The sequence below is a fragment of the Pipistrellus kuhlii genome, unplaced genomic scaffold (genome assembly GCF_014108245.1).
Source record: "Pipistrellus kuhlii isolate mPipKuh1 unplaced genomic scaffold, mPipKuh1.p scaffold_m20_p_8, whole genome shotgun sequence".
NCBI classification, from domain to species: domain Eukaryota; kingdom Metazoa; phylum Chordata; class Mammalia; order Chiroptera; family Vespertilionidae; genus Pipistrellus; species Pipistrellus kuhlii.
This window is the reverse complement of record NW_023425584.1, coordinates 43,523,444-43,549,284: the sequence shown is the minus strand read 5'-3', so window position 1 is coordinate 43,549,284 and position 25,841 is coordinate 43,523,444. Positions and strand designations below refer to the sequence as shown.

The window sequence follows — 25,841 nt, the reverse complement described above, 5'->3', positions numbered from 1 at the left end:
CCTATGGATGAGGACAGTGGGGGGTGGGGAAAAAGCAGAGGGTGGGGTGGGAACCTGGTAGAAGGGAAAAAATGAGGAACTTTTGTAATAATATGAACAATAAAGATTTATCTAAAAAAAAAAAAAAAGTTTGTCCATTGTATGTAATTTATAGCTAAATTCAGTTATACTTGCTTTTCTACAATGCCTATGCTGAACCAGGAGAAACTACTGACCTTGATTCATAGTCATAATTTTGTCAAGGAAATTTTAAATTATATAGGAAGCGTATATAAGTTGCCTGTTTTCATGGATTAAAATGTGACGTATACACATTGCCTCTTCCACATAAAAAATGTGTAACGCCATTGATCCATTAAAATAAAAAATAAAGTTGTCTTACACAGCCATGATAAGGGCAAAATAAAGTGATTACCTGATAATCTGTGTGGCAATGAATCAGAATTCCTTTTCAGAAAAGTCTCATTAAAATTCTTTGGATTCGTTGCTCCAAAAAGACGATTCATTTCTTGTTTTAATACTGTTCTAACTGCATCAGGTAAATCTTTACTGTCACACACTGCTGAACAAATTAAAAACAAACTATTAGCAAGTAGAAAGTCTGATAAAGTTTGTAGGAGTTAAGAAAAATCTAAAGACAATTCAACATTTAAAGAGCTTACCTATATAAATTTAAAGAATTTCAAATTTATGTGTCATCACTCAAAGACATTTCATTGACAAATGATTCATTCCCAGAAAAGAACAGAAAGCAAAATAGATGATAAAAGATGTAATTCCACTCCTACATGCTGCCCCATTAATTTTACAGGGAGTTTGACTGGTAGCTATGATGCACACTGACTACCACGAGGCAGACGCTCAACACACACCCATGGAAACATGGAACTGACAGATGAATCTCAGAGGGAAAGGGGCAGGGAGGAGGGTGGGAAGAGATTAAGCAAATATCTAAAGATCTCATATGCCTACTGGAGGCCTGGTGCACGGATTTGGGACAAAACCGGCATCTGACATCCCTTGAGGGGTCCCAGATTGTGAGAGGGCACAGGCCAGGACAAGGGACCCCACTGTACAAGAATCCGTGTACCAAGCCTCTAATAATTTAAATAAGGCTTTACCTTTTCTCTGAAGACAAAACAATGTTCTTAATTGGGACAATGTAGCAATTTTCAAAACTGATAAAAATGCCTGGTTTAATATCATTATTTTATATAATGAATGTATTTATATGAGCCTGAGTATTTAAGCAATGAGATAACTAATAGTATTTCTAAATTCTGCAAGTTGTTCTAGTAAAAATTCCATTTCACCTTCTCTAATCACTGAAAAACCAAAACAGCACTACTTGTCTATAGGAGTGCTTTATCTATACGTAAAGCTCTTGTTGTAGATAGAACAATATGAAGACGTAGGCTCTCATCCCTGCCTCATTACTGATTATCTGTTACCTTGAATAAGTAATTTAGTATCTTTAGGGTTCCCAAATTTCTCAAATGTAAAATGAAATAATTAGAATAAAATTCCACCTTTCATTCTCTAAAATTCTGTAGTTTTACTACTCATTAAAACTAATGTATAGAATCTTATCAAAATATTTGAAAAGTATGACGATTGTTTTAAAGTTCTTTTTAACCTATACATATTTAATAACAAAAAATTCTGTGACCTAACTGTGCTAAAGCAGGTACATAAAGAGATAACCAGTCCATTTCAAAGAGATTCTTAAATTTCAGAACAATTTACTAAGAAGCTTATATAATAACATATGATTCAAAACTTCAATTTACATGTAACCTTTTATAAACAGAAACAAAGGTAATTCATAAATACCTGAACTGAACAATTCTGTCAAAATTAGGTAACATTTTTTTATCGTTAAGAAATAAAGACTTTCAGCACAAAGACAAGGACTTTGCTTTGGCCTCAGCTAATTTAACATGCAACAGTTTTAAAATGATTAAGATGGTAAACTTGTACAGAACATTTACACAGTCACAAATATTTCAGAAATGGTAAACAAAAACATACCAGTACTAAAGAGTCGAATCATACACTCATGAAGCCAGGGATGACTAGAATCAATAGCAAATGCTCTTTTTACTGATTGTAGCATCAAAAGAAACTTTTCTATAAAAAGAAAAAGTGAGATATAGTTTTATCATTTGCTAAAATAAGATGCCTTCTTTTGGAGATCTAAGATCTTACAAATAGAAAAACTAATTTATAGTCAATCATATCTGATCTACTGAACATACAACTGAAGCCAATGATTTCCTCAGATTAGCAACATTAACTACTATTTTTCATACAACATTCTTTAAGAAAAAAGGTTTTAAGAAGTACAAAAAGTTTAGATAGCACTCAACAATATTTGAACTAATGCCATATAAACAAGTCCATTTCAAAGAGATTCTTCAATTTCAGAACAATTTACTAAGAAGCTTATACAATATGATTTAAAACTTCAACAGAAACAGATCTGAAGCCATTTCATTTCCTAACGTCCTTAAATCAAAATAAAGGGATTTTCCTCACTACATAAAAAACATCATTGAGCCTAGCTGGTCTGGCTCAGTGGATAGAAGGTCAGCTTGTAGACTAAAGGATCCCATGTTTAATTCCAGTCAAGGGCACGTGCCCCGGTTACGAGCTCAATCTCTAGTAGGGGGCGTACAGGAGACAGCGAATTGATAATTCTCTTTCATCATTGATGCTTCTATCTCTCTCCCTCTCCCTTCCTTTCTGAAATTAAAAAAAAAAAAAAAAAAAAAAAAAAAAAAAAAAAAAAAAAAATTTAAATCATTGTTGCCGAAACTGGTTTGGCTCAGTGGATAGAGCATTGACCTGCAGAGTGAAGGGTCCTGGGTTCAATTCCAGTCAAGGGTATGTACCTTAGTTGCAGGCACATCCCCAGTGGGGGGTGTGCAGGAGGCAGCTGATTGATGATTCTCTCTCATCAACATTTCTAACTCTCTATCCCTCTCTCTTCCTATCTGTAAAAAATGAGTAAAATATATTTTTTTAAATAAATTTTAAAAAATCGTTTATATGCTTAAAACCATTTCCTTTCTTGTGTTTGCTCACATGTGTAGTGGTCTGCTTCCTACCTGACTGTTCTCTCCTGTCAATCCCTGGCTCTTCCTTCCCCTGAAAGGTAGTTTTCAGTGATGTTCTAATCTCTGTCTATGCTGTTCCCCACTCATCCCCCACCCCCATGTTCCCATGCTACAGCAGTGCTTCAACCTGTTGAATGGAAATCCACAGAAGAATACTCACTGCACTTCTATCATCTATGAATACCTCTTTGTTAAAAGTTCCCTAATTTGGTACCATTCTCCAAATATCAAAATTCAAAACCCCAGGTTTCTCTGACATTTTCTTTTCCCTTACCCTCACCACTCAGAAAGCTAAAAGCACTGCCATGCCCTTTGTCACAGCCCATTTCACTCTCCTGTAGTGGACTGTCAATGCTGAGAGCCCTTCAGAGGTTAAAGCATAGCCAAGAAGCCAAGTGAATGGAATTTAGATTGCCCTTCCCCACTCTAAGACAACTGTTGCATTTTATACTCTGGGACTGATTTAAGAGTATTGGTTTAAAGAGAGTTGCAGTAACTATTAAAAATTTAAAAATTACTGGACTATTAAACTTAGTTTCCAAATTATAACATAATCATTGTGGAAAATAGAAAATATAGTAGAACATACTTTAGTCATTCAAATTCCACCTTGAGATAATCTCTGTTATCTTTTATCAATTTCTTCTTGGCCATTTTTCTATTGTACATACCCCTGTATCTTCCTATATAATAAAAGCCTAATATGCTAACTGTCCGGTCATCTAGTTGGCTGTTCATCCAATCAAGGCGTAATATGCTAATGATATGCTAAGGCCACTCAACAACTTGTTATGATGTGCACTGACCACTGGGGGGGGGAGACAGTAAACTGATCAACCAGTCACTATGGTGTGCACTGACCAGCAGGGGATAGATGCTCCAACCGGTAGGTTAGCTTGCTGCTGGGTTCCGGCTGACTGGGATTGAGCAAGATGGGCTGGACATGCCATGGGGCCCTCCCACAGTCTCTCTCCGGCTGACCAACCTCCCACCTCCCTCCCCAGCCCTAATCGTGCACTAGTGGGGTCCCTCGACTGGGCCTGCACCCTCTCGCAATCTGGGACCCCTCAGGGATATCAAAGAGCAAGTTTTGGCCTGACAGCAAATAACCAGTCAATATGACAGACACTGACCACCAGGGGGCAGTCGCTCAGTGTAGGAGCTGCCCCATGGGGGTCAGTGTACTCCCCCAGGGGAGCGCCACGCAGCCAGAAGCTGGGCTCATCATGGCTGGTGAGCGCAGCAGTGGTGGTGGGAGCCTCTCCTGCCTCCGCGGCAGCGCTAATGATGTCCAACTGATGACTCCTGGACTACGAGAGGGTGCAGGCTGGCTGAGGGACCCCCCACCACCACACCAGTGCACAAATTTCATGCACCAGGCTTCTAGTATTAAAATGAAAATCAAGTTATAGTTAGTTTTGTGTCCTATTTTCAAACAATGGTATATGGCAAGCTTTCCCTAACATTATAAATTACTTTTGGTAAACATGATTTTTAATGGATACTCTACAGAGGTGTCATTTTATTCAATCTTTTTTAGAAGGACAGTTAAATTGTTTGGAAACAATCTTCTATTGGATCTTAATAATCAGTTTCTCTCTCTTCAAAATGTATCATCTTAACACACTAAGCATCCTGTCAGTCACTGGTGACTGACACTATACTTTCTATCCTGAAGATAAAACAGACTGGACATTTAATGTATTAGTGATAAAGTTTTCTTTTTCAATAAACCACTGGGATTACACCAATTCAACAGCATAAAATCTTCTTATTACCTAATATCTTCTATATAATAAAAGCCTAAGGGACCATTATGGTGGAATAACCGAAACAACTGGTCACTATGATGCACACTGACCACCTGGGGGCAGATGCTCAACATAGGAGCTGCCTCCTGGTGGTCAGTGCGCTCCCACAGGGGGAGCACCGCTCAGCCAGAAGCCAGGCTCACGGCTGGTGAGGGCAGCAGCGGTGGCAGGAGCCTCTCCCACCTTCACCACAATGCTATGGAGCAGCAAGTCAAGTGGTAAAAAGCAGTAAGCAAACAGGCAGTAAGGAGTGAGGGGGCCCAGACTGCAAAAGGGATGTCTACCTGCTGGATTAGGCCCCCGTCTTGAATTTCATGCATTGAGCCTCTAGTATATAGTATAAGCATTCTAAACTTGGCAACTAAGAACTCTCATTTATATTTTACCTGGCTCAGGGAATATAGCCAACCTCAACATTACCTTATTTACACAAACTTGTGTTTTCTTAACAAAGCCTCTTCCCTTCTACACATCTTTTCTTTTAGAAATAGGAGCCATCCTTCAAGATACACCTCAAGCATCAGATCTTCCATTTTTAACAATAGCTAACATTTACTAATGCTTACTATGTACCAGATACCATCCTAAGCTCTACATATATTAACTAATTTTTATCCACAGACACACATAAGAGCTACTATAACTGATCCTAATCCTAGTTATGCATGTACATTTATTATTGATTTTAATGTCCCAGAAGAAATAATCATATTCTTGTACCTCCCCACAACATATTGTGCATAGCAGGCAAGCTGAACTGGCATTTGCCAAACAGTTGTGAGGCTATTGGAGTTCAGAGACTATATCTAAGAAATACAGTAATCAATGTTATCAGGGCCACTATATCCTAATTGCCTACCTTTCCTAAAATAAATCTCAAAGGCAAAAAGATGAGTTTCTATCTTGTTCTTCACCAAGTTCTTCAATGGTGTTAAAAATTTAATAGCTTCTTCCAATGGAGTTTCAACCTAACAAAAATAAAAGAGATTATACAAATGGAAACAAGATTTGGTTGTGGGGGAAGGGGGGAGGGATGATATTACTCTTTCTATTAAAAACACTTTAAAAAACAATAGCTCATCCTAACTGGTTTGGCTCAGTGGATAGAGCGTCAGCCTGCAGACTGAAGGATCCCAGGTTCAATTCTGGTCAAGGGCATGTACCTTGATTGCAGGCACATCCCCAGTGGGGGGTGTCCAGGAGACATCTGATCAATGTTTCTCTCTAATCGATGTTTCTAACTCTTTATCTCTCTCCCTTCTTCTTTGTAAAAAATCAATAAAATATATTTAAAAAATATAGCTCACCCAATAATAACTGTCATATTAAAATTCCCATAATCTAAAGAAGGGAGATTTTTGAACTCTAAAATGAATTTTAACCATAGAGATTATATTACCTCTGGATAGAAACTATCCAATAAGTAAGGAAGAAAATACAATATAACCAAAGAAAGACAGTAAGAGAAACCATTAAGGTAACCATTAAGGAAAAAAAGAAGAGTTATGTGAAATAGGATAAAGGGATAAGAAAAACACTGTAGAGATTATTACAGAATGAAGTGTTATCTATGGGAGTTGCCTTGTACCAGCATGTAAAGCTGTTGGCATTGTTCTGAAGGATACATCCTCTAAACCAGAAATCAATACATGGTACTACCATTCTAATAGCTACAGATACTAAGAAATGAAGGAGGAAATAGGGGTACTCATAAGTATACCTTTCTCAGACATTTGTAAATATTTTATTTCTTATTCCCATGATTCTAAGTTCTACTGTGTTGGAATTTGTGGTATACAGTGGAGAAACATCTACCAAGGAAAGGAAAAGAACTGGAAATGGAAATTGCCATGGGTCTACATAAAGTTTTTCATGACTCTAAGATTGTAAATTGAAATGAAGATCACTTAGACATGGCTGCTATTGAAACACAGAAACATCCCTGGCTGGTGTGGCTGTTTGCTAGAACATCATCTCGTGAGCTGTTCAGGGAACAAACATACCAGGGTACATATGAGAGGCAACTGATCAATGTTTCTTTCTCACATTACGTTTCTCTCTCTCTCTCTCTCTCTCTCATCAATGAAAAACTTATCCTCAGGCGATGATGGAGGAAGGAAGGAAGGAAGGAAGGAAGGAAGGAAGGAAGGAAGGAAGGAAGGAAGGAAGGAAGGAAGGAAGATAAGGAAGTTGAATAAATACAAGCATTATACTAAACGAAATCACTTTAGACTCAATTGGGGCCCCTATGTTTACTGAGTAGAATAATGGCTGGAATGGCCAGCATTATTCATACTCATTTTTGCCTTAAAAAAAAAAAAAAAAAAAAAATTTACATCCAGTCATGAAGATATGAATTTACTTAAATGTAGAACATAACTGTATTGATGGGCAATGTAAGACATTTATTTGCAAGGAAAGTTTTGATTATATTAATTTACAAACTAACCTGAAATCTAATCTGTGTTAAGATACCAAGATACGTTGTGCAGGAATATATCTCCCTACATTCTCAGCATAACAACAAAAAGTTTAAAAACTATTAAAACTCTATACAGACAGAATACTAAGGACTCATTACCCCTGCCTGATAAGGAATGTGTGTGCAGACACAATAGGAAGAAAAATCCAGCTGAGATGAATCCTGGCTGAAGGCAAGGAGAAACATGGGAGGGGCAGTGCATGAGGGAACTTATAAATACCAACGACTCCCCGTCATAGTTTGGAGAAACAAGAAACACAGTGTCCACCAAGACTTTAGATCTTATATGGCACTAACTGAGTATGAAACTCACTAACTAAACCTCTTCCTATTTTCCTTAACAGGAATTACTAACCTAGTAATGCTTTTATTTAAATATATATATATATATATATTCCTCAACTGGAGACACTAAACTTACCATTTATCACAAGAATCCTAAAATAAAGGATCACAAAAAAAGCAAATAGAGATCATAGGCCCAGATATGCCAGGAGCTTTTAAAGTGGCCTACAAAGCCAGCTCTGGTTGTGACAGCTTGATGTAATTTGGCACTGCCACCACATTGAGGATACAGATAAATGTGGTTGGTATTAGATGGGGGGAGCATCTTGAAGACAGTTGTTATAGGGAGAGTGCTATGTGCCTAACAGGTAAGAATAGTATATATTGAAGAATGGTCTATGAAACTGGGTCCATTCCACTAGGCTTCTTCCAAATGAAGCACATTCTGTAGGCATTATTTTGTTCTGAGAGTCTACAAGATTAGATTACAACTTGACATCTAATCCAAAACTAGCCAAAACAGGCTTGACTCAAGGAAAACCCTATAGTCTATAAAGAGGCCTGGTACAGAATTCTGCTTTGCAGGGGTACTCAATCCAAATAGATCCTCTCCTTTAAGACCTATAATGCAAGATGTGAAGAGTAACAAAGAAAAAAAGTCATTAAGGAAAGTCATTGGGTAGAGAGAAAGCAAGTAGAAAGAATAATGGTGGCAGGCAGTCATGGTAGTAAAGTAGTGGTAATAAAGCTGAGGATAAAAGTGGAAGTTGATATTATCCCTGAATAATTTTGCAGCTCTCCATGAGGCCTAAAAGGACAATTTTCTTTCTTTTTTTTAAAATCCTCACTGGGAGAGTGAGGATATAAAGAGTGGAAAGGAGAGGGGAGAGGATGGGGGGGGGGGGGGGAGAGAGAGAGAGAGAGAGAGAGAGAGAGAGAGAGAGAGAGAGAGAGAGAGAGAGAGACATCTTTGTGACAGAGACACATCTAATGGTTGGTTGCCTCTCACACGCACCCCGACAGGGGCAACACAGGTACAAGCCCTTGACTGGAATTGAACCTGCGACCCTCCAGTGAGCAAGTCAATGCTCTAACCACTGAGCAGAGCCGGCAAAAGCCTAAAGGCTTTTGTGATTACTTACTTTACAGTATACCCTTCAAATAAATTCCCCCAAACAATAAAAAAGTAACATATTTTTTCCTAGATTACATACAATTATTCGTGAAAGGGTGTTAATATATATTTATGAAATCCAAGCTAGATTTCTATATAGGACTTTAATAGCAATAATGCTATATTACTGTCCATCTTCTCTGGTATATTGAGTAATTCTAAAACTATTTTCTAATTCTATTTGTTAGGTATTATAATTTTCCTTAATTTTGAAGCATTCAACAATTTTTGAACTTTTACTTATTACTAGTAAGGCTAAAATTGAATCCTACGGCAATGTCCTCATTACTATATTGCTTTAATAAAAGGAATTATGCAATTATTTTTACATGGAGTAGAAGGATGTCAAGGGCCAGAAGAGAAACTGTATAGGTATGTTATTAATCAAAATGGCTCGTGACAATGAATAGCGTATCTTAGTTTCAGCTAAGATATTAGGTTTAAATAGCAAAGTCAGCCCTGGCTGATTTGGCTCAATGGATAGAGCATTGGCCTGTGGACTGAAGGGTTCCAGGTTTGATTCTAGTCAAGGGCACATGCCCTGGTTTCAGGCTCAGTTCCCAGTAGGGGCATGCAGGAGGCAGCCAATCAATGATTCTCTCATCACTGATGTTTCTCTCTCTCCCTCTCCCTATTCCTTCCTCATAAAAATCTATAATAATAAAAGAATAATATGCTAATTAGACTGGACATCCTTCCAGGTGACCTTCCAGACGAAACCAGGGCTGCGAGGAAAGCCTGGTCCCGAGTGCCAAAGGGAAGCCAGTGCTGGAAGCTGGGGGAATGAAGGCCACTCTTGCACAAATTTGATGCATTGGGCCTCTAGTAAAGAAATAAATAGCAAAGTCCAATAAAGAAATACTGTAAACTGACAAATGGGTTAAAGATACACATATAAAACTCACTTTTTAACAAGTGATTCCCTACATAAAGTCTTGCCAGTATGGCTCAGTCATTGAGCATTGACCCATGAACCAAGAGGTTACCCATTGGATTCCCAGTTAGAGCACATGCCCAGAAAAGGGGCATGCAAGAGGCAGCCAATTGATGTTTTTCTCTCACCAATGTTTCTTTCTCCGTCTCCCTTCTTCTTTCTTAAAAAACAAATCAATAAAACATATATTTTTTAAAATTGCCCAGATATAAAAACATGCATGTTTCCATTTATAACAGATAGATACTACATTCTTTATACATATATTTTCGCTAGCCCTAACATCTTTTCCTAGTAGAGAATTTTTCTAATCCCATTTTACAGATGGAAAAAAAAAAAAAATCAGAGAGGTTAGACATAGACACACAGTGAAGTATAAGAACTGATATGTGGCCAGGACCGGTTTGGCTCAATGGATAGGGCATCGGCTTGGGGACTGAAGGGTCCCGGGTTCGATTCTGGTCAAGGGCATGTACCTTGGTTGCGGGCATATCCCCAGTAGGGGGTGTGCAAGAGGCAACTGATCGATGACTCTCTCTCATCGATGTTTCTAACTCTCTATCTCTCTCCCTTCCTTTCTGTACAAAATCAATAAAATATATTAAAAAAAAAAAAAAAAAAAGAACTGATATGTGGACCCAGATCAGAATGACTCAAAAGCCCAAATTTTCCACTACACCATCTGGACCAGAGGTCGCCAACCTTTCAGACCTCCTATCCGTGGACTACCAGTTGGCGATTACTGATCTATACTATCTGGGTCAGGATCGTTATTTCAAGTTTTAAACATGAAAAGTGATCAAGGGGAAAAAAGGAAGATGACTAAATTGAAAAATTATTTTTTTTTTGCTCTCAAATCTATAACAAAATGATTAAGATACTTTAAAATGACAATAGTTGGCCGAAACGGTTTGGCTCAGTGGATAGAGCATCGATCTGCGGACTGAAAGGTCCCAGGTTCGATTCCGGTCAAGGGCATGTACACTGGTTGTGGACACATCCCCAGTAGGGGGTGTGCAGGAAGCAACTGGTCGATGTTTTTCTCTCATCGACATTTCTAGCTCTCTATCCCTCTCCCTTCGGCTCTGTGAAAAATCAATAAAATATATTTTAAAAAATAATAAAATAAAATGACAATAGTTGGTCATGAAACCATGCAATTGTGTTATAAACACTAGTATTAAGTACCTTTGCCAGTTTCTCAGGGATAAGTTCTTCTTTTGGACCTCCAATTTCCTCATCATCATCATCCTTCTTCTTTTTTTGATTTCTCTGCTGCTTTTCTTTTTCTGCATTTTTTTTCTCTTCCTCTAGCTGGGCTTTCTTCTGAGCTCTTCTTTGTTTATTACGTAGTTTCTTTAGTTCTTTATCAGACATGTTTGCTATAGGCAATAAGTGTTAATTAACAGAACTGTAAGACTATTAATCAGATTAGTAATGATAATTTCTAAATATTCTCATACAAACTCCCATAAATATTACCTTATATATGTTCATATGCCAATGTGTACCTAGCCTTTTAATGGCTCCACAATTTGACAGAAAACCCTATAACAACTTCAAAAAAATTTTGAAAACAGGTGAAGACTTGGTGCTGTAACCACAGCAAAGCATAAAAGTATAAAAGTTCCTACATCAATATCAAACTACTTAACAATTTTAGGAATATAACAAGTTGTTTCATATCTCTATGGTTTTCTACTATGCTTTCTCCTAGTCATGTCTTCTCTTACCTTGTCAAACTTACTCATTCTCTACTCTGTGCTGCCAATGACAAAGCACTGGTGCTTTATTTGATTAATAACAGAATGGAGCAAAAGTAGGTTTACCGTTGTCCGTATGGAAAATAAATTAATAAATAATAATACAATAATACAGTTTCAAGTAACACCCGGAAGCAGCAGCTGGAACGGAGCCGGCAGCAATAAGCAGGGACATGCGGCCAATATCTGCAGTGCCCCATCGCGGGGAGATGGAACCAGGCAGCTGGGTCCGCATCTCGGTGGAGTACTGTGAACCCTGCGGCTTTGAGGTGACCTATTTGGAGCTGGCAAGCACCGTAAAGGAGCAATACCCTGTCATCGAGATCGAGTCGCGCCTGGGGGGTACAGGGGCCTTTGAGATCCGGATCAATGGACAGCTGGTGTTCTCTAAGCTGGAAAATGGGGGCTTCCCTTACAAGAAAGATCACATTGAGGCCATCCGGGGGCCAGTAACGGAGAATCCCCAGATCACCAACAGCCATCCTCCCTGTGTCATCCTGTGACTACATGGGATTCCAGGTTCCTGTTATGTTCTGGGATACAAGCCTTGGTTTCCTCTTTGCTCCTGTTGAGGGTTCCCTTCAGCCTTTTTCCGCTAACTTAGCTCCAGGTAGCTGAGAACCTGGCCTCCACTTGGCCCCTTTGGGTACCAGGAGGGAATAGAAACTTCCATTGGTCTGGAGGGTGGAGGGCCTCTCCACTGATATTATCACAGCCACTTTGTACTCCCTACCAGGGATCAGTGTCCACAAAAGCTTGCTCCCCGCTCCAGCCTAGCTACATCTGTAAGAGGTCATTATAGTACTAATATATTTTCTACTAGACCCAGGCATAGTCTGCTATTGGCAATAAACTGGCATTACAAACAAACAAAATATAGTTTCATGTAATCACAACAGTAGGCCTACTTTTGCCCCACCCTGTATTTTGCTTGTCACAAAACTTGGTGTGTACATGTGTCTCCGATTTAGATTTTTGAGCAAGTTGGTAGCAGAGACCGTGTTTTATTTATAATCTTTGTATTTTCAGGGCCTCACAGCATACCAAAATACACACAAAAAAAACCATGAAATAATTGCTAATGAACTAATGATAAATTAAAACAAGGACACTGGGCCTTAGCCTTAGAGGGTCAGACTGTGGACTGAAGGGTTCCATGTTCAATTCCAGTCAAGGGCAAATACAAAGAACTACCCTAAAGTGAATATGTAAAGTATATGTATACATAAAACTCTGGAAATTACAATTGTGTATAAAGGAAACTGCACCTTTCATAGAGATAATCATTTGAAAGGAGATAACCTTTGGGCAGGAGAAAAGTGAAAGATTTCTCATATTTACTAAGGATACTTCTGAATTGTTTCATGTTGTATAGTTAATTGTGTGTTATTTGTACAACATGAGAAAGAGTAGAAAGCCAGGACATGTGAACAAAAAGGTAAACAATAAAGTCAGGGGATCTCAGCTCTCAGCTTCAACTATAAATTGTCCGGTAGAATCTTACTGGTATCTTTTTTAAACTTGAAGAAACAACAGGTAGCAACAGATTCTAGAGAACCTGTACAATGATTTTAATGTGTGACCTTAGAAATTTCTAAACTCTTCTTGCCTACCAGGAAATAAAATTTAATCATGAAAAAAAAAATTTAATCATGAATTAACAACAAAAACTCCAAAGGTATTTAGCAGGAGGAAGAATACACAATGCAACCAACTATAATATCAGAAGACAAATAAATTTAGGATTAAAGAAAGAAATCTAACACACTCTTTATGCCTCAACTCCTGTAACATTTTTGTCATCAGTCACAAAATATTTGGACATACAATTAATTTATATCCTTTTACATGTATGCTAGATCACTTTCATTCTGAGATTATTTTCCCAATAATTATCTAAGAAAGATTTCTCATTACATATACTGACACCCTGCCATGAAAAAGGCAATTATTAAGCCCAGCCAGCATGACTTAGTGGTTGAGTGTCAACCTATAAACCAGAAGAATGACATGGTTTGATTCCTGGTAGGGCACGTGCCTAGGTTGCGGGTGTGCAGGAGGCAGGATTCTCTCTCATCACTGATGTTTCTCTCTCTCTCTCTCTGAAATCAATAAGAATATATATATATCCAAAACCGGTTTGGTTCAGTGGACTCAAGGGTCCCGGGTTCAGTTCCGGTCAAGGGCATGTACCTTGGTTGCAGGCATATCCCCTGGGGGTTGGGGAGGGGGAGGTGCAGAAGGCAGCTGATCGGTGTTTCTCTCTCATTGATGTTTCTAACTTTCTATTCCTCTCTGTAAAAAAATCAATAAAATATACATTTTTAAAAGAATATATATATTTTTTAAAAGAATATATATATATATATATATATATATATATATATATATATATGGCATTTTAAAAACTGATCAAATGACAAAATAAAAAAAATAAAATAAAATAAAATAAAATAACAACTGGTCAAATGATAAATCACTAGACAATTTTAATAGCTTAATTCCAAGCTGGCTTTTAATTTTCAAGCAATATTCATCTTTTAGTGGGTTAATTACAAATTATTATTAAAAAGAGGAATAACTAGACATACTGGCAGTCAACATTAATGTAGAATGCCAACATTATTTTATAGTTAGCAAATTATAGTACTGGAGCTAGCAATTTACAATATTGAATAAACCAATTATTAAATGTAAAACACACAAAAGTCAACTTCTTAAAAGCTAATGATCAGTTACAAATTCTTAACTTTTGAAAATATAAAGTAAACAGTGCTTTTTTAAAAAGTATGTATTTTTAGCCAAAACTGGTTTGGCTCAGTGGATAGAGCGTCGGTCTGCAGACTGAAAGGTCCCAGGTTTGATTCCGGTCAAGAGCATGTACCTTGGTTGCGGGCACATCCCCGATAGGGGGTGTGAGGAGGCAGCTGGTCAATGTTTCTCTCTCATCGACGTTTCCAGCTCTCTATCTCTCTCCCTTCCTCTCTGTGGAAAATCAATAAAATATATTAAAGATACATATATATATTTTTTTTATTGATTTTAGAGAGGAAGGAGAGAAACATCAATGATGAGAGAGAATCATTGATTGTCTGCCTCCTGCACACCCCCTACTGGGGATCAAGCCCACAACCCGGGCATGTGACCTGAACCAAACCTGGGGCCCTTCAGTCCACAGGCAGATGCTCTATCCACTAAGCAAAACTGGCTAGGGGAATAGTATTTTTCTTTTGTTGTTTAGAGAAATTCACAAAGTGAGTGTCATCATTTTCTAAGCTTGTATACCTTCAGTATTCTCTGGATCTTCCCCCCCCCCCACCAGATACCAAAATCCCCGGATATTGAAGTCCATTATATAATGAAGCAGTATTTACATGTAGACTACAACATGATATGACCAAACATCACTTTGTTTACATGGATTCAGTACAGTGCTTTGGCACATGATAAATTCAAGTTTTACATTGAATGGTTGCCTCCTGTGCACCTGACTGGGGATCGAACCTACAACCCAGGAATCAAATCCATGACCTTTTTTATTTAACAAGGAATGATGCTCCAACCAAATAAGCAACCTGGCCAGGGCCACCAAGCAACCCATGTTTGGTTGAATCCACAGATGCAAAACCCACAGATGTGAAGGGCTGGTTATAGTATCTTCCCAGAAATGCTTAACAAACTGCTCAGGAAAAATTTATATATTACACAAAAACATAAATACACATACTCATACACAGCAAATAATAAGAGTTCTTTGTATATTATACCATACCTGTATCAGCTTCACGTTCTTTATTCTCATCTGTAAGGGGGTTGTCATGAAGCTTCAAATAGATCTCTATAGCAATTCTTGCTGCCTTGAAGTAAAATGGATGCTGTCGAAGTACATCTTCTAGTTTTAATAAGTCCACATATGATCTAAGGGTAATCTTCCTCATACAGTATGTATGAAAGTCAAACTGGTCATCAGTGATTTCTATAAAATGCTAACAAAATTGTCTTTTTTATTACATTGAAATAGAGCAATACCAAAGAAAACTACAAAACTCAAAGCCTTGGAACTAGTGTTTTAAGCATAAAAACATTAGTAAAATAACATAAAAAGTTACAATCATTGAATATACCAAAATTTTGCAAATAAGCAAATATAATTGACCATCATCAATTAGCAAAATATATACATATACAAAGCACTGAATTACTTGTTATATAAAAAGGAAACATAATGCTTTAAAGCATTTATTTATTCCTTTCTTAATTATCCTATAAAATAAAGAGTTAATATGCTAATTAGACTGACCAACAGGACGACCTTCTGGACAACCTTCCAGCAACCACCCAGACACCTTCCGTACAAAACCGGGGCTGCAAGGGCCACACAAGGCTACAAGGGGCTGAGTCCCTTGCACAAATTTCATGCATCGGGCCTCTAGTACTTATATAAAACTATCATGATAAACAGTATACGTAATGATGTAATATAGTAAGATTTGCATAAACATTCAATTTTTACATTTAGAACGATTTGTAAAATATTATAATATTCAGTATTTGGTAACTTTTATAAGGATACCAATATGAATGCTATGAAATAGTAATGCTAGTATGTAGAAATCAGCAAGTAAATCAGGCAACCAGAAGCTAACACAATTCAACTAAGTTCTGGGGTGCTCCTATTAACAAAAGAAGCATAAAATTATACAATATAATCTATTTTTACCTGGGGGGAAAAAAACACAAAAAATAATCAAAAGTGAAGAGGACTATGAAAACAATGAATTTATAAAATATGAGGAATTACACAGGCATGTGGTTGGCAAACTGCGGCTGGCGAGCCACATGTGGCTCTCTGGCCTTTCTTTGGCCCCTTGAATGTATGTGGCTCTTCCACAAAATATCACATGCAGGCATGCATATACAGGGCAATTGAAACTTTGTGGTCCATACGCAGAATTCGGTTTCCGCCCTGGGCAAGTCTATTTTGAAGAAATAGTGTTAGAACACTCAATGGAACCAAAGAGCCACATGGGGCTTGCGAGCCGCAGTTTGCCGACCACTGACGTAGGCTATTTAAATATTGTAAAAAGGCTTCAAAGCTCCCATCTCATAAATATCAAGGGAATATGGTATCCCTAATCAAATCTATGACAAAACAGGTTTCTAGGATAACTTAATGAACTTTGTATATGTTACTAAAGGAACAGCAGCTATTTCAAAGAAACATTAAAAAAAAAAAATCAATGAAAACATAAAATACAAACTTTCCATAAATATTTTTACATGAATTCTTGCAGGAAGAGTAAGCAATGGGAAAGTCTGCAGAAAATGCAGTCTATAATATTTTCGTTATAAAAACTGAAAAATGTAAATACTAATATTTAGAAATCACTTACTGTAACTTATAAAGAGGGGAGGAAATGGGATTTACTCCAAATCTTTAATATTTAAGAAAGTAAAATGAAAAACTTGTATGTTCAGGGTACTTACTCTCTCAATTTCATGACATTTCTTAAGTGCTTCACCAAATTTATTCATTGTCTTATAAGCTTGGGCACATTCTGTCTGGAACCACATGCATTGCATTTCATTCAAATTCTCTACTGCTGATGTTCCTTCCTATGTGAAAATCATACATATTCAAGAACATTTCTTACCAAATACATTATTCTACCACAGGATTTCAGAAAAATTTGGTTGAGTGATCTGAATTATTTCAAAATCATTTTTTAACCCATTCTTAAATTAAGAGGGAATAGTTAAAATGTGAAAGAAACTGATATTTCCTATTTCAAAAAATATTTCTAACCACACAAAAAATATGTACCTTTGTAAACAACTAATCAAAATGTCTATATAATTGGGTTAGAGAGTAACTTAAGAAACAGAACACTAGGCACATAGCAGTTACTCAATTAATATTAATTTCTTTCATCTCTAAAAAAATTAATCTGATCATCCATCAATATAAATCAGAGTTTCAAAACACATTGTACAACCATCTAAAAAGTTAGTAATGTTTTATAGTAACATTGATTTCAATTTTTTGCTAATAATGTGACTTAAAATCCAGACTATTTTTAAAAAATATATATTTTATTGATTTTTTACAGAGAGGAAGGGAGAGGGATAGAAAGTTAGAAACATCGATGAGAGGGAAACCTCGATTAGCTTCCCCCTGCATATCTCCCACTGGGGATGTGCCCACAACCAAGGTACAAGCCCTTGACCGGAATCGAACCCAGGACCCTTCAGTTTGCAGGCCAATGCTCTATCCACTGAGCCAAACCATTATTGGCAAAATCCTGACTATTTTTATGTTAAAAACATTAAAAACTGCCCCGCCAGTGTTGCTTGGTGGTTGAGCACTGACCTATGAACCAGAAATTCACAGTTTGATTCCAGATCAGGGCACATGCCTGGGTTGCAGGCTTGATACCAAGTAAGGGGCATGCAGAAGGCAGCCAATCAATGGTTTTACCTCATCATTGATGTCTCTCTCTCTTTGAAATCAATAAATATATTTTTTAAGATATATATTAGAACCAAACTTTGACAATAAGTAAGGTATACAAGTATGAACTGTTTATTTTTAAGACTATTAGCTGTACAAACCCTTGTAAACTTTGAGCACATTTCTTCAGCCTCTTTTATCAGATTGGCTTTTAGCATATATTTTGCACACTTGGAGTTGATAAATCTGTCTGCTGTATCCAAAGCTTGAGCCTCATCCATCCATCTTGCAGCTTCTTTAATATTCCCAGCATGCTTACAGGGTACAAAAACGAAATAAACCAGTCAGTATGCTAACATTCCTATGCAAGTTATCTATTGATAAACGACTGAAATCACAAGTGAAAGGTATTCTTCTGACTAATCAATGCAGATGCATAAATTCTGCTATAAGTTCTGATACTTTTCTGGCCATGTAGAATATAGGCTCTCTAATAGTAAAGACTTATTTTAATATTATTGACAACTGTTATAACCTCATTGCCTACAATAGAGCTAGCACACAGTAAATACTCAAAAGTAATGGTTGAATCAAAGAATAATAATTTAAACCTTTAAGTGAGAACAACATTAAATGTAAAGGTCATAAAAGGCAAAGGGATGACCAATTTCTACCCAAAGGAACCATGGAAACATTACTGATTAGGACCATTAGTGAACATTCCACAGTGATCCCAACTAGTCCATTTGGCAAAGCCACAAAACTAATGAACATAACCTGGCTTTGAAAAGTGCTTTTAAACATTACTTGATTTCTTTCTTTTTGGTAAATAAGTTATTGGTTCCCCAGTAAGTTTTATTACTAACTTATATTTGTATTTTAATATAATTTATTTTATTTTAAGATGATATTATCGCTTCTCGACCTTTTGGCTAAGATCAAGTGTATTTTAAGATGATATTAAAACATATGTTTAGAAATTCTCATACAAGACCCAAGAATTGAGGAGGCAAAAGATATAATATGTAAAATTCAGAATAGAATCTTTAGTTTAATTTCATTAACATTACCAGATATTGATATATGATCAAACTCAAATGTTAACAGAAACAAATATTTCACAGCAAACATAATTATTTGCTTACCTACACTCTTACTACTTAAAACCAAGAAAATAAGCAGATACATATGTGTGAGAATGTATGAAAATATATAACCACATATAAATAACCATATATCTGTGTATAGATAGATAGATATGAGTGATCCAATTAGCATAACCATGACAAGTGCAACAATAGTCAGACTAAGAATGTACTATACCTGTTACTTCATGTTTTATGACCTGTCAAATAGTCATTGTTCTTATAGCACTAAGAATCAATAAAATATAGAAAAAATTTCTAAGTTCATTACTCTATAAGAAAAAAAGGGAATAGATTTTTACCTTATAGATTTTAGCTTTCACAAGGAAGAGTTCTATCAACGTAGGTGTACTTTCAATAGCAGTATTTATGTATTCAAGAGCGATAGATGGCTGACCAATTTTGTCATAATGTTGTGCCAAGTAGTACTGAACCCAAAGTAATGTGGTTGGCGGTTCCTCTTTTCCATCATCTTTAAAAAGTAGGGGAGACGGGTAGAAGAGTAAAGAAACCAAGATTAGTCAAGATTAGTCATTATATATATCTATATTAAGAGGATACCCACATCAAAATGGGCATTTTATCTTTATTAATAAAGTAGTTTGAACCATGTCACTTAGGAAACTACTGCAAAATTACCGCTAAATGTACTAGTATAAGATCTTTGAATAGGATCACACTTTGTTCTGTATCTAGCACCTAGCCCAATTCCTTGCATTTAGTAAGAACTTTACATAATAAATATGGTGGGTACATGAAATCAAAGCTATATTACCTAAAAGGAAACTGAAACGGGTGGGGAAAGACAAGTTGTACTAGAACTATGAGGAATTTATATATGAGGGGAAAAAAGGCAAAAGAAATTTTCCATTAATGTGAGGTTAAAAAAAAAAAGAACAAGGCCCAACTGTTTAACTGGGTTTCTCACTATATACTGAAATATAGATATATTTATGATGTGGTTAAATTCTGGTGATTATAATATTCTTGATATATATTAATACTACGATGAATATGCAACAATTCATAATTGGGGTAGAATAAGAACTATATACAAAAAAGTTATCTTTTAGTAAATAAGTAAAAATATTTATTCTATGTTTTATTTCATAATTTAACTTTTATATACTCATAAGAAAATGTGTAGGTTAAATACACAACCCACACATTAAAGAGTGCTTTTATAACACAAATTTCTAAAATCGGAGAATTGTTCTTTGCTTTCAAAGAAAGCAATAGACTACATATTTTTTTCCTGGTAAAAGTAGGATGGCTCAGTGGACAAACAATAGGAGTGGAACTCACCAACTCCCGATCTGATAGATCTGCAACTAAATGCTGCATATTCTTGGGCATGTCATTGAACCTCTTCCACATTTGTAAAATATGTAGGAAAATGCTGACAACCAAAGGAATATTATGATGATTAACCAATGAAACCATGGTAACGCCTTCTAAATAGTATAAAAATTAATCTGAGACCTAGAAATTATGATGAAACCAATAGCAGTGAGCACCCCAGGTCCCATATTGGGCTTTCCCACTGCAAGAACCAGGGCTCCTTGGGGGGAAAAACAATTGATTACAGGTCCATTATGGGCAGTGTATAAGATAAACTGGAATAATCAAATTGCAAGGAAGCTATCAACTACTACCATGGTATAAGAAGGCTAGAACCACTGAAACTGCAATGACTTGCCCTAGCTGATTTGGCTCAGTGGGTAGAGCATCAGCCTGCAGACTGAAGGGTCTCAGGTTCGATTCCCGTCAAGGGCATGTACGTTAGTTGCGGGCACATCTCCGGTAGGGGATGTGCAAGAGGCAGCTGATCGATGTTTCTCTCTCATCAACGTTTCTAGCTCTCTATCCCTCTCTCCTCCTCTCTGTAAAAAATCAATAAAATATATATATTTTTTAAAATTGCAAAGACATAAAACAGCAAATATGTTTAAACCCAGGAATTCATAATACCTTTCAAACATGTACTAGCCATCTTTGAAGGATGCTACAAACTAAATCAATTCATTATTTTGAAAACTGGTAAAGAATGGAGAAGAGGAGAAACCAAGATGGCGACATAGGTAACCACCTAACTGCAGCCTCACACAACAATTTCAAAATATACAACCAAAATATAAAGTGGACAATATCCAGAACTACAGGAAAATTGACTGACTGGAAATTCTACGAGAAGGAAAGAGAAAACCAGAAGGAAAATCAGAGGAGCTGTAAAAGCATAAGGTACAGAGACACGTTGCGCGCGGAGAGGACGGAGCCGGAGAGAAGGGGCAGCTGAGTGCCTGGCTGATGTTCCCTAGCAGGAAGGAGATAAAAGCTCCGGACTGTGCTAAACCCCAGTTCCGACAGCACTGAACCCCAGTACTGGGCAAGACCCTCAGGCCTCGGTTCATACAGAGGGAATCTGGCCTGTAAGGCTGAAGCTCAGGGGAGCAGCGACAGGCAGAGCCCCGGAGTCGTGCACATTGTGCACAGAGGACTGACTGTTGACTATGCTGCTAGATTGCCCTAGCAGGAAGGAGACATAAGCTCCGGACTGCTCTTATCCCCAATTCCAACTGCACTGAACCCCAGTTGCGGGCTCTTTGGGGGAGAGACTAGAATGGTAGCGGGCGAAACTCAAGGGCACCTTTCTCTCAGAAGTGCTTGAAGCGAGTAACAAAGCAGTGAGTACCGAAGGACAATGAGGAACACTGAGACTCAGAAACCTCATAGGGTGGGGCTAACCGAAAGCCAATGCTGTAGGCTCCACCCTGAAACTCCGCCCCATCCAAGCTGAGCACAGAGGCTCTTGCAGTTTTCCAAGTCTAGTCAAATAAGGCTGTCTCCTGGCATAGGCACAGGTGATCCTCCCACCCTACCAACTCAGGGAAGCAGTGAAAATGCTGAGACAAAGAAACAGATCACAAACGAAAGAAATGGAGGACAAAAAGCGACTGGATTTAGAGTTCAAAACCACGCTTATAAGGTTTTTCAAGAATCTCCTAGACAAGGCCGATAAAATAAACAAGACCTATGAAGATATGAAAAGGGATCAACTAGAAATAATAAGGGATCAACTAGAAATAATAAGGGATCCACAAGAAATAAAGAATACATTCTCTGAAATAAAAAATATTATACAGAGTCCTAAAAACAGAATGGAAGATTGCAAGAATCAAGTCAAAGACTTGAAACACAAAGAGCCAGAGGACAGTCCTCCGTAGAGGCAAGAAGACAAGAGAATCCAGCAAGTTGAAGATAATGTAAGAAAACTCTGGGACAACTTCAAGCAAAGCAACATCAGAATTATGGGGGTCCCAGAAGATGAGAGAGAACAAGATATGAAAATATACTGGAAGAAATAGTGACAGAAAACTTTCCCCACCTGGTGAAAGAATTAGACTTACAAGTCCAAGAAGTGCACAGAACTCCAAACAAAAGGAATCCAAAGTGGACCACACCAAGACATATCATAATTAAAATGCCAAGAGGAAAAGACAAAGAGAGAATATTAAAAGCAGCAAGAGAAAAGCAGGTAGTTACCTATAAAGGAGCACCCATACGATTGTCAGCTGATTTCTCAACAGAAACCATGCAGGCCAGACAGGAATGGCAAGAAATATTCAAGGTGATAAATAACGAGAACCTACAGCCTAAAATACTCTACCCATCAAAGCTATCACTCAGAATCGAAGATCAGATAAAGAGCTTCACAAATAAAAAAAAGCTAAAGGAGTTCATCACCGGCAAACCAGAATTATATGAATTGTTGAAGGGGGTTCTTTCGGAAGAGAATGAAAATAAAGATAAAAATTATGAACAACAAATATGTAACTATCAACAAGTGAATCTAAAAACCAAGGGAATTAAAAAAAAATCTGATGAACAATATTAACTGTTGAATATAATAGAATCAGAGGACGGAAAGGGAGTGGACTGACAATTCTTGGGGAAAAGAGGAGAGTGGGGGCTGTGGGAAGAGCCTGAACAAAAACTGTGCACCTATGGATGAGGACAATGGGGGGTGGGGAAAGGGCAGAGGGTGGGGTGAGAACCTGGTGGAGGGGGGGAAAATGAGGAACTTTTGTAATAATATGAACAATAAAGATTTATTTTTTCTTAAATGGAGGAGAGGGGGAAAAAAAGGTAGAAGAGGCAGGGAGAAAAAGCAGCATTTATCTTATTTTTCCTATGCATAATGAAATACTGGATAAGCACAAATAGATGGAAAAAATTTACTTTTATAAGGTAACAAAAAATGAATGCTGGAATATAATCAGTTTATAATTTCTACCAGTTGCTAACATGTACAACAAATACTATATTTCTCTTGATGGAAGAACATACCACCACCCATCACATCTTCTAAATCTCATCAAGCCTCTGTCCATTAGAAGTGTCTGTGATGATGGACTTGTCCTGTATTTGCCCTGTCCAATAGGCAGTCACTTCAGATGGCTATTGAGCAGCATTTAAAATGAGGCTATTGCAAATGAGGAACTGAATTTTTAATTTTTTATAGCCACATGTGGCTAATGGCTATCAATTTAAAACAATTGTACATCCAACTACCAATTTATAATAAATTCTGAGAATAGAGGAATAATACGTTAAACACCACCATGGGAGTACAGTCAGCAAAATCTAGACTATAGAAAAACTCAAGAATATCTAATTTCTTTAACCAAAAAGTTGCAGGAAGAAGAGAAGATAGGAAAAAAGCCTATAGATTAAAACAGAGTTAAAAGCCAAAACCAGTTTGGCCCAGTGGATAGAGCGTCGGTCTGAGGACTGAAAGGTCCCAGGTTCAATTCCGGTCAAGGGCATGTACACTGGTTGCATGCACATCCCCCATAGGGGGTGTGCAGGAGGCAGCTGGTCGATGTTTCTCTCTCATCAATGTTTCTAGCTCTCCATTCCTCTCCTTTCCTCCTTGTAAAAAAATCAATAAAATATATTTATTTAAATAAATAAATAAGAGAGTGAAGAGACTAATCAACCAAATTCACAATATAGATTTCAGTTGGTTCTTCATTCAAACTATTTTTGAACACAAAAAGAAAAAAATGATGTGTCTAAGAAAGCTGAAAATATAAGCATGGACCTTTTTTTCTTTGATATTAAGGAAGTATTAATGTTCAGGTGTGGTGATGATATTATGGCCACCATCTTTAGAATAGTAAAATATTCATCAATGAAATTATGTGATGTTTGGGATTGCTTCAGAATAACATGGCAGTAGAAGGAAATAGGTAAGAATATAAATGAAAAAAGTTTGGCCAGGCAATAAAAGTAACTGGAGCTAGGTGGTAGGTAAATGGATAATCATCTATTTTGGAGATGGTTTTAATTTTACATAAAATGTGTTTAAATAAGCTAATATAATTTTCTCCCTTCCAAAATATTTTCATACAATGTTTAAATTAATGCATCTCTAGCATAAAGGGGAAAATCATTTACATTTACTAAACTTATTGCCTAAATAAGGAACAGTAATGATCTTCTAATTAAGAATTTCATAGTACATTAAAAAATTCAAGATATTTTTTAAACCAAAACTTGAAAACTTACCATTGGGGTTAAATAACCGGCAGCTTTTTAAAGAAGTTTCATAACCTACTACTAATTCTTCTATGATTGCCACCTAGAGTACAAATACACAAGCACACTTTAGTAAAAAATTTATATATATTTATATATTTTATATATATGTCATGTATATATGTCATATATGTATGTATGTATGTATGTATGTGCAAAATGTATAATTCACTTTTAAAGGGCTACATAAACATTCACACACACTTTTATAAATCTCTTAATCTATAGATAAAAATTTAAAACCAAGTCCCCAGCCAGTGTGGCTCAATTGGTTATCACCCCATGCACCAAGAGGTCACCAGTCTGATCTCTGGTAGGAGGCATGCAGGAAGCAGCCAATTAATGTTTCTATCTCTTTCTCCCTCTCCATTTCTCTCTCTCTAAAAATCAATAAAAACATATTTGTTAAAAGCTTAAAGGCAAGTAAACCATATGTCTTGTGTATAAGACATAGCTTTTAAAAAACTTACTGGCAACTCCTTTCCCTGCTAGAAAATAAAGCATCGAATTGAACTAGAAATCAAGAAAAGGTTGGACAAAAAGAAGTAGTGTTGTGGATGATTTTTATCTCAATCCATATAAATAAAATCCAAATTAGCATTTATTCTTCAAAAATCAAAATTAAATACTATGTGAAACAAACTCTCAATTTCATAATCCGGAGGAAAGCATTAATAAAAATCAACATAGAACAGTAGATGGGTTTCTGAGGTCCAGGAGACTGAGTGGGTATCCATGTTCTTCTGGCTTCTCCTGAGTCATGACTATATTACTTATTCCTATCTTCCTAAGAAAGCTTATTAAATTGACTTCTATTACTACAGAAGCTCTCTTTAATGACCTCAACTTAATTGATCCAATAGATTAACACTAGCTCTCTCCATTACCTCAGAAAATTGTGAGAATGAATGGCCACAGCTAGGTTATTCTGGTGCGCCCATGTTCTTCTGGTCCCACAAGTTGAGCTACATGCTTACTAAGTTTTGTTTTCCCAAACCTGTTTAAATCAGTTGCATTTATTATCATCATTATAAAATTTAATTCAGTATTATGTAAACTTAAGAAATGAGAAGAAA

The 25,841-nt window shown here is 36.8% G+C and overlaps 2 protein-coding genes across 13 annotated transcripts in view; one reads left to right on the top strand and one right to left on the bottom strand.

The window, feature by feature from the left end:
* The window catches only part of NAA15 (N-alpha-acetyltransferase 15, NatA auxiliary subunit), a 69,264-nt gene that overhangs the window by 6,751 nt on the left and 36,672 nt on the right, over positions 1-25,841 (bottom strand). For 3 of the 12 annotated variants that reach the window (XM_036424811.2, XM_036424813.2, XM_036424815.2), the window contains 9 exons: positions 24,736-24,808; positions 19,467-19,636; positions 18,181-18,333; positions 17,056-17,184; positions 15,341-15,554; positions 10,994-11,187; positions 5,790-5,898; positions 2,032-2,130; positions 416-562 (listed from right to left, as the gene is read on the bottom strand). In XM_036424811.2, the coding sequence (XP_036280704.1) occupies positions 416-562; positions 2,032-2,130; positions 5,790-5,898; positions 10,994-11,187; positions 15,341-15,554; positions 17,056-17,184; positions 18,181-18,333; positions 19,467-19,636; positions 24,736-24,808 (1,288 nt within the window). Of the gene's footprint in view, positions 1-415; positions 563-2,031; positions 2,131-5,789; positions 5,899-10,993; positions 11,188-15,340; positions 15,555-17,055; positions 17,185-18,144; positions 18,334-19,466; positions 19,637-20,469; positions 20,564-24,735; positions 24,809-25,668; positions 25,763-25,841 lie in introns of those variants that run through there. The other 9 variants (XR_004985752.2, XM_045576405.1, XM_036424812.2 and 6 more) reach the window with 8 other exon arrangements.
* LOC118711620 (migration and invasion enhancer 1-like) lies at positions 11,681-12,438 on the top strand. Its single transcript, XM_045576416.1, has one exon. It carries the CDS (start codon positions 11,742-11,744, stop codon positions 12,069-12,071), a length of 330 nt encoding a protein of 109 aa, XP_045432372.1. The 5' UTR covers positions 11,681-11,741; the 3' UTR covers positions 12,072-12,438.

Coding starts and splice junctions, on each gene's coding strand:
- LOC118711620 (XM_045576416.1), top strand. CDS start 11,742: ATGCGGCCAATATCTGCAGTGCCCCATCGCGGGGAGATGGAACCAGGC.